The following is a 9,303-nucleotide window of genomic DNA, read 5'->3' on the forward strand; positions in this document are numbered from 1 at the left end:
AAATTTAATATAACAAAGAATAAAATTAATTTAATCCAACTGATACTTCTATTATAGAAGTATAATATACTTCAATAATATTCCACAACAAAAGAACATTTAAAACGGCTCATTTTAATTAATGAAAAAAAAAATCAAAGAGAAATTAAGAGAGTACAATTATTTAAAACCCTTTTAGTTGTTGTCTTGTTGGTATTAAAAAATTATAATGAGAACAATTTATTGGGTAGATTTTCATAAATGTATCATATTATTTTCATGGTAATTAATGATACTTTAATTATAAAAAAATTAAATAATAATATATTAAAAATAATTTTGTGAAGAAATCACTGGTGCAAATTTGGTCTGTTGCAACACATGTCAAAAGTGTTTCATCTAAGTGTATAATGCAACACTTCTCAAAACTGTTGTTCTAATTTACTATAGGCATGCTCAAAAAAAGTTCGACAAGCTTACGATCCGTCGACCCGCCAACCCGAATTATAAAGGGCGGGTCATTTAAAAAAAATGATAAAGTTAGGGTTGGATATCTGAACTGTCTTAATCTAATTGGCTAATGGGTCGCAAAATGAGAATAAGCATAACTATTAAAATTGTCAATAACAAAATTACACAAACATTTAAATGCCATTACCAATATTTAATACCGACTGTCAAAAGGGCAGTTGATGTGCAAAGACTTGATTGTATTATTGATTCCTTATAAATAGGACTACTAGCTATCTTGAGGAATACAAGTGCGAGATAGAAAACGTTGAAGCTTTAGCTTAACCATTCATTTATTAATAATTCATATTTCTAAGCAAATAATACGCAAATGGAGAGGAATTCATACGAGAATTTTACTGTGGTGATGTTATTATTACTAACCATCCTATGTTCAACAGGTAAGTATTTATTAATTAAAGTAATAATCTCTTTATTAATCATGATATTCTCTCTTATTCTAGTACTTGATCTCTTTTATTCTCTATATACTAGTCTGCAATGAACTCTAACGTAGTCTTACTCCATGTTTTATCCTTAGACTAAATTAAATCATAAATTCTTAATGATTGGGTAGAGATGTTCAATTGGGCCGTTAGATTGGTTTTAACTTTTAAGTAAGGTGTTTTGGATCAGGTTAAAATTGAGTGTACGTTGACATTGATTTTTTCATTATTGTAGATTCATTTTTTAAGTCAGGTTAAAATTGGATTGTTTTTACGAAATCGAGTAAATATCGGAGTAAAATCTATTTTGAACACCTCTATAATTGGTTTCCAAAACTTAAAATAAATAACAAATTCTTATTTGAGACGGTCTCACCTTGGAACGCTTGTTGTACATAAATAGCCCAATAATATAAATTATAAAAATATGAATTTTTTTTTTTGAGATTGTCTCACCGAAAGACAGTCTCTTACGATAGTAACTAAAAATTAATTTTTTTTAAAAGCAGATTTTTTAAGTTTAACATTATTATTGGGTGCTTAGATACTAGGAGTATATTCTAATTATTAGTTTGTGTTAAAGATATAATTTTTGCGGAGGTTATATGCCGTTTTTAAATTTTTGTACATTTCAAGCAATTTTTTTATAAGAAAAACCATCCTCTTATTTTTGATAATAGAATAACCCAGGGGAGCAAAGTATTCCGAAACTATGTTTATATTTATAAATTTTTAAATTGATGAATATATAGTGTATATTAAATTCTAAGAATTATCACCAAGTACTATAAATATTAGTGAGATAAAGTGTACTAAACATACAAAGTCCAAAGGGATCAAAGAGAAGGATAAAACATAAATTTGAACAAAAAAAATGGCCTTTCTTATTCTTTGATCAATAAGCATTAGATTCTATTCCTGTTCAACTTTGATTATGGAGTTACAAGTGACTTAATAGTGTGAATAATGCTCATGAATACTATAGTTATAATGATATTGATTGATGGTCATTAAACTTGATTATCAATTGCTGATTAAATGTCCATGACCCTTTGGTATACTTGAACTAGTACAAGGGGCTTGAGGAAGGATGTCACTTACACCAATTTTCTAAATTCTTTATCCTTGCTTTTTTCTCTTATTTGTGTTCTTTCAAAAGAGTTATAAACTTCTTGTTAGAACTTACAAAGTTTATAATTCACCAAACACTTTGTTATTAAGTAACATACCCTAAGTACTAAGGGTGTGTTGTGTTGTTTGTATCTCGTTGTGAATTTCTAAATCTCAACCCAAGCACCTTTGTGGGGAAAATATCACAAAAGAAAAGTGATTACACGCCTACAACAAGTATTAAGTTTTCGGGTAACGGTTGTCGTTACAAACTTCATCTTCAAGTTTTTTTTTAGTGTTATTTTGTAAGTTTTATTTAGCCAGATCAACAAAGAGAAAATACAAATCTTAATTGTAATTTGTATTTTGCATTATTATATTCTTAATATAAATTTGAGGCCCTTCATAATTAAACTAAAATAAAAACTCAACATATATATATATATATATATATATATATATATATATATATATATATATATATATATATATATATATATATATATATATATATATGATTAAATAAGAAGGAATTTAAAATGAGAAGGATGAGAATGATTTTTTGTTAGTCACTATAAATGCAAAAAAGGATACTATGTTATGAATTAAGAAATTTCTTCATATTTATAACATCGTATTATTTTTTTTTATAAGATAGTGACTTTTACAATTAAGTTTTTTTTGCTCGTTCATGACTTAGATATTTTTATCTTATTCAAATTAAGGATGTAGAATGTTTCTTATCCTTCTCATTTTGAACACCCATCTTAATAGATCCCTCACACACACACACACACACACACACACACACACACATTAAATTTATAGTACTATAATTAAATAAAATTGCAATTCAATTTCTAACTTCATTAATATTACATTTATAAACATAACTTAAATTAATTTGTTAAAAGTTAAATTTCCATCTCTAACATTAAAAAGGAAGAGAAAAAAAGGTTATGGTTAGTGAAAAATAATTAAAAAAAACTGTAAAAGTTGTAAGGATTGAAAATTAAGATATAAAATATTAATTATTTTTAGTAGTTATCGATGTTTAGTGAATGAGTGAAAATTAAATACTGTAAGAGATTATGTTTGGGATTAAAAGGATTGCTTTGGAAATGGATAAAGAAATGAGAGAAAAAAATGTAATCAATAAGATTTGATCCTAATCTACCTCATTAACATATTATTTTAATACTTTCTCCGTTCCACTATACGTGCTACATTTGATTTTTTACACAATCCAATGTGTTATTTTGATCATTTATTTATTGAATTATACACGTCTAAAAATTATAAAAAGTTAATATTATGAAAGTATGCGATTAGACGATGCAAACAAGATTCCATTTGACTATATTTTCAATTATACATTAGGTACGATATATAAAATAAACTTGAACGATAAATAGTGTTAATAATACTTATGTAGCGAGTATTTCAGAACAGAGAAAGTATAATTTTTTTTTCCATATGGGGCTTTTTCAATTTGGAGGGCTTGTGCAGCTGAACACCCCTTACCCCATAAGAACCGCCTATAGAATAACCTACGTTTCAGATTGTATGATTATTAATATATTTATGCAGTGTTTAATATGTAATTATTCTAATATGATCAAGTAAAATCTGCTGGGGTAAAATAAAACATAATGTATTATGCACAACATTTATCCTTATTAATTACGGGTATTAGTGCTATTTATATCTCATTTTATAGAATTTTTTTTTCTTGAAAGTTTTATTAATTGCGCATATTCTTCCTGCCCTCTCCCTTACACAAGGAAATATGGGTATAATTTGTTTGCTACTCACTTTTAAAATTTTGACTTTTACAGGTGTTGCAGCAAGAAGGATACCAAAAGATAATACTCCAAAAGGAAGTCGAGTTTATACATTGGGATTCGAATTAATATTAAGAGGAGAAGTGGAGATACAAAAGGATATTCAACCAGATTACAAAGCTATTCCTAATTTGTTGTTAGGAGAATTGTCAAGTAAACATGAAAAATCTGATAAAATTGAACCATACAGTAAAGGAATGGTGCTAAGAGATAATGAAGTCAACACCAACAACAACAACAACGAGTTACTCCACTATGGAAACATTTGAACCTCACTTGGCGTTGGCGTTTCGTCTTTAAGTTACTCCAATTCTCATTTTTTATTTCATATATTAAGTATTTATATTTACAAATAATATTATATATTATTTGATTCCATAATTTTTAATTTGGTAGATTTTGAACCGGATCTAGTAAAATATTTTGTATATTCTTCCGTATTTGTTGAAGAGAATTAGTATTTTTTGATTAAGTGTAATTATTATATAATAATGAGGTGAATTATGTTTGGATTTAAAAATACATTCGATTGATTTAGCTGATTATAGTATTTTGCTAGAAACCAACTATAATTATCTAATAGGAATAGTTTACTATTTTTATTATCAGATTCGATGAGGTTACACATAAAAGTATCAATCAAATAAAAGTACACCAATAGCATAGAACACTCATTAGTTTATTAAGTGTATATATATATATATATATATATATATATATATATATATATATATATATATATATATTGTTAGATGAATTAATGTCTGTTAATTATTTTCTTTTATGTTTTTACTAATAAGCTGCTTATATGGGTCAGTCTCACGATGAGACAGTCTCACAAGACTTGTTAAATTTTAAATACAATATACCATAAATGGAAATGGAATAAAATAAATTAAGTGACCTGATAAAAAAAGTAGGATAAAATTACTAAGATGAGTGAGTATTTATCATTAAAAAATTTTAATATTAATTTACAATTTTACGAATAAATTAAGTGTACTTTAAAAACATTTTTAAAAAATGCCAAGGACCACATGTTCCCGTAGGCCCCGACCTTGGTCCGACACTGGTTGTATTTGATATTCAAAATATTTATGAAATTGTTAACGAAAAGTAAAATAAGTTTATGTAAATTATGTAATTAAGAATTAAAAAAACATACAATTTCACGCCTAAAGCAACCCAAGTTTTCGATATTCATGCTCTAAATTTGATTGTGGAATGATGTTTTGTTAGGGAATTGGTTAGTTATTGTTTGAATTGTATTTCCCAACAATTTGATTGTAAATTGAGTTAGTAATTTGAATACGATTGCCCAATTTTCTTTTCAAAATTACTAATTTTAAGTTATTCTTATCTATATCATACTAATGATTTAAAAGTATAAAAATTTAATAGGGTAGCTTTTCAAATACAACTTAGCTAAGAAAATATGTCCATAAAATTTAATTTAAAAAGAAAGATTACATTTAAACGAAATAATACTTAAAATACAACTTTGCAAAAAAAAAAAAAAAAAAAAAAAAAACTCTAAAACTTAAAAAAAAAAAACTATAAAACTTAAAAAAAAAAAAAAAAAAAACTCTAAAATTTCATTCGCAAAGATAAAAATTACATAAATATCTAAGTCTTTAATTCTTCATGCTCAACATTATTGAATTCAATCATAGTTTTCCATTTTATTACTGCCTTTGTATATTTTTGTTTGTCCACTTTACTTTTTACATCACTTATTTCAAAGTAAATTTTGAGCTTTAATAAATTTTAAAAATTGTACTGTTTAAGGATCTAACTAAGGATAGAAGTAGTTAGAGACGTTATATCTATGTTAACGATTTTTGAGCGTTTTGCCTAGTATTTCTTTTCTTCTCTTTTTAAATATTCCGCATGTTAAAAGTTACCAATATATATATAGATTTTACAAATATTTTGATTTAAACTATCCGAGTTTTAAAATCCAATATTGACTTGTTCTTAGAAAATATCTTCCCTAAAAGCGATATAATATCCTGAGTTTCTCATGTTTACATTTCAAGTGGTTTGGCACGATTTGTAGAGGCATGGGCCAGCTTCCCCTTTGATAGGAAATTATTCACTAAAAGGACAGTAAAGCAATGTATTTTCAAATCAATTGTGATATATACACGTAGTATTGAATGTAACAACATTACTAATTCTTATAAACACTATGTAACTAATGATAATCAATTGTGCATGATTCCTTTCACACTTCTATTTCTCTTGAGAAACCTTCAAGGCTCATGCCCTCTGACTAAGTATTAAAGTTGTTTACCAAATAACATTATAAGATACTGATACATTAATAACTACTCACTTATTTTGATAGGAATAAAAATATAAAAGTAGATTTCTGTCACTTCAGAATATTGTAAATCATCCTAAATGTATGGAAATTATTTAATGACGTTCTTTTAATAAAATGTTGTTGAATATATTTTTAATATATTATGGGCTAATTTAGTTTTTTAGTTGAGTTATCAGATGTCTAGCTTATAAGATATAATCTCATTTATCTCTTATTAAGGGCAATTTATTAGAAGGGTTTGTAATACATTCACATTTTTATCGTAAATGGCTTTTGCCTCACATTGAAGGAGGCGTAATCCATTACATAAAATAGGAGTATATTATTGGGGTTCAAGCTTCAATGGTAGAGTATTAAATTTCATGTTTTTCTTTAATATTTTCGTTGAAATCAACCGGATGTAAGTATCGTTATCTTTCTTTTTTTTTTCGTGTTTTACCTTTTCTTTGATCTGTAATTTCAGGGTAATCAGGGAAAATCCGGGCGAATGTTATTAGAACCCCACAAACTGTAAAAGAACAAACAGAATAATAACACTTACAAGACATTTTCATAAATTCTATTTACCATATAATTAATTTTTGATGCATAAACAAAATGCACAAAATAACATATTAAAAGTTTCATATCCGAAACCCCAAACACCTTAATGTACATCTCTACTACTGATTATAGACCACCCAAGTCCCAACCAGCAGTTGCATATATGAAGTAGAATTATTTATTTATGTATAATATATAGCTTATATTCAGCAGTATATATAATTAGAAGTAACTCAAAATATATACTATAATCAGTGTAAATTACTGAACTTCATGAGAAGTCTGTGATTTGGAATCATAAATTAACTGAGAAAGTTTAGGCTTCAACTTCTTCTTCCAACAGTTATTGTAATAAACAGAATCTCCTCCTTTTTTCTTCACCTCAACAATAAACAATTCATTAGTAAGCTGGCTAATCTCAACTCTAGCAATAAAATTCCCATTTGAAGCTTGTAAGTCCACCACACAATCTTTCCTCTTAAGCAACTTCACACCCTCTGACCACGCGGCTTCACAAATAGTATCAATAATCTTATCAACAGGTAATCCCGATAAAAACTTGTCACCATCCACAATTGGATCGTAGGATTCATTAAACAATCCCGATAAGTCGAGTCCAGAACTGAACGCGATCAAATCAAACGCGTTCAGTAATGTATTACGACTCCCCTCACTTTCCCTGCATTCCTGAGGCTGGTCTAACCTTAATTTTTCTTTTTCAATGTCATAACCATAGTTATGATTATAAAACGAAAATTCGAACTCAGGACCTTTTTCTTTAAACAAACCGCCCTTTTTAAACCAAGGATCACCAACGATCTGATCGATGGTGATCCGGGTTTTTGGATTAGTATCAAGAAGACGATGGAGAAATAATTTTAATTCCAATGACATCCATTTGGGACATCTAAATTCACCCTTATAAATCTTTCTATACATAACCATTAAATTAGGATCATTAAAAGGCAAAAACCCAGCAGTTAGAACATACAATATAATCCCACATGACCATACATCAATCTTAGCACCATCATACCCTTTTTTAGTCAAAATTTCAGGGGCAACATAAGCAGGGGTCCCACATAACGTATGGAGCAATCCATCATCGGGTCGGATCTGATCCTTAACAGCACTAAGACCAAAATCAGATACCTTCAAATCACCATTTTCATCGACCAATAGATTTTCTGGTTTCAAATCGCGATGATAAACGCCTCTAGAATGGCAGTATCCGACGGCGGATATTAGCTGTTGGAAATACTTTCGACTTAGATCTTCGCTAAATCGGCCTTTAGCGACTTTCGCGAAGAGTTCGCCGCCTTTAGCGAATTCGATGACGAAGTAAATCTTTGTCTTGCACGCTAAAACCTCGTACAAACAAACGATGTTTGGATGTCGGAGACGGCCTAAAACGGTGATTTCGCGTTTGATGTTAGACATGAGATTTGTTCCGACAATCTTCTTCTTGTTGATGATTTTGATCGCAACAATTTGGCCATTTTTGATGTTTTTTGCGAAGTAAACTTTGGCAAATGCGCCGCAACCTAGGAGGCATCCTACCTCGTATTTACCAAAAAGTGTTCCTTTATTCATGGTGTTTTTTAAGAATTATTTGATGTTCTGGGATTTGAACATGGTTGATGGTGCTTCGATCTCTGGTTTTTTTGGCTGGAAAATTTGATTAGTTTTAAACCAGAGATCGAGATACCAGAAAGTATGAAGGTCAAAGATTGAAGGAAAAGGAAAAATGGAGGAAAAGAAGAAAGAAGATGAAGAAACGATGTTTGAATGAGAAATTATGGATCTTTTGAAACCGTAAGAATAATGCTGTTTTTAGTTGGCGACTGTGATTTTCTGTTCGTTTTTTCAGGTTGGTTTTATTGTTTTTCGATAGCGAGTAATAATCAGTCATATATAATACAATGAATTTATGATGGTCGGAATTAAAAATTGGATATTCAATAAAAGTTCCTCTCTGCATTTGGAAACTTCTATAATGTCAATACAAAAATTACTTATTTAATTAAATTGAAAAGTTACATAGAATAATTTAACTTTTATATAAATTTTCTACAATAATGTTAATTAATCATAGATAATCTCAATATTGAAGTATTTTCTTACAGTGTAAATTTGGATACATCGTTAAGCTACTATAATAGATGACTCACAAAAAAAGTAAACTGAAAATTAATTTAAAATTAGAGAAAAATTTTGAAAATTTACATAAAAAATGTTGAGTAATAAAAATAATAAAAAAAATTTCTATATTTTTTTAATATTTTTTTGGACATTTTATTTTAATTTATTATTTTTTTAAAATAAAACTTTCTATAACAAGTCACCCGGTTATCAGGTTTACTCTAAGAAACACCCCAAAATTAGAATTATTCATGTTTAATCAATAGATAGAATTATTATAGAAAAATTATTAAAATGTTGATTTATTCTAGGTAATTTTTTCAATTAAATATTATTTATAATAGTTTTTTTTAAGTAAATGTAGCAAGTTCTAAAAGTGAGTTACTACTACCCCATTACT

General features: G+C 27.8%; 2 protein-coding genes across 2 annotated transcripts; one reads left to right on the forward strand and one right to left on the reverse strand.

Annotated features, from left to right (window-relative positions):
- The first annotated feature begins 738 nt into the window (after window positions 1-738).
- Window positions 739-4,409, forward strand: LOC130827530 (uncharacterized). Its single transcript, XM_057693269.1, has 2 exons — window positions 739-890; window positions 3,884-4,409. The coding sequence occupies exons 1-2, from the start codon at window positions 821-823 to the stop codon at window positions 4,156-4,158; spliced, it is 345 nt and encodes a 114-aa protein (XP_057549252.1). The 5' UTR covers window positions 739-820; the 3' UTR covers window positions 4,159-4,409.
- A 2,289-nt stretch (window positions 4,410-6,698) lies between these two features.
- On the reverse strand, window positions 6,699-8,665 carry LOC130827355 (CBL-interacting serine/threonine-protein kinase 11-like). The gene has a single exon (XM_057693047.1). The coding sequence runs from the start codon at window positions 8,352-8,354 to the stop codon at window positions 7,023-7,025; it is 1,332 nt and encodes a 443-aa protein (XP_057549030.1). The 5' UTR covers window positions 8,355-8,665; the 3' UTR covers window positions 6,699-7,022.
- Between the last annotated feature and the right edge of the window lie 638 nt (window positions 8,666-9,303).

The sequence above is a fragment of the Amaranthus tricolor genome, chromosome 11 (genome assembly GCF_026212465.1).
Source record: "Amaranthus tricolor cultivar Red isolate AtriRed21 chromosome 11, ASM2621246v1, whole genome shotgun sequence".
Taxonomy (NCBI): Eukaryota; Viridiplantae; Streptophyta; class Magnoliopsida; order Caryophyllales; family Amaranthaceae; genus Amaranthus; species Amaranthus tricolor.

Excerpts from the sequence above, each read along its gene's own strand:
- LOC130827530 (XM_057693269.1), top strand. The coding sequence starts at position 821 with ATGGAGAGGAATTCATACGAGAATTTTACTGTGGTGATGTTATTATTA. Across the intron at positions 891-3,883 it reads AACCATCCTATGTTCAACAG|GTGTTGCAGCAAGAAGGATA; the intron begins GTAAGTATTTAT and ends TGACTTTTACAG.
- LOC130827355 (XM_057693047.1), bottom strand. The coding sequence starts at position 8,354 with ATGAATAAAGGAACACTTTTTGGTAAATACGAGGTAGGATGCCTCCTA.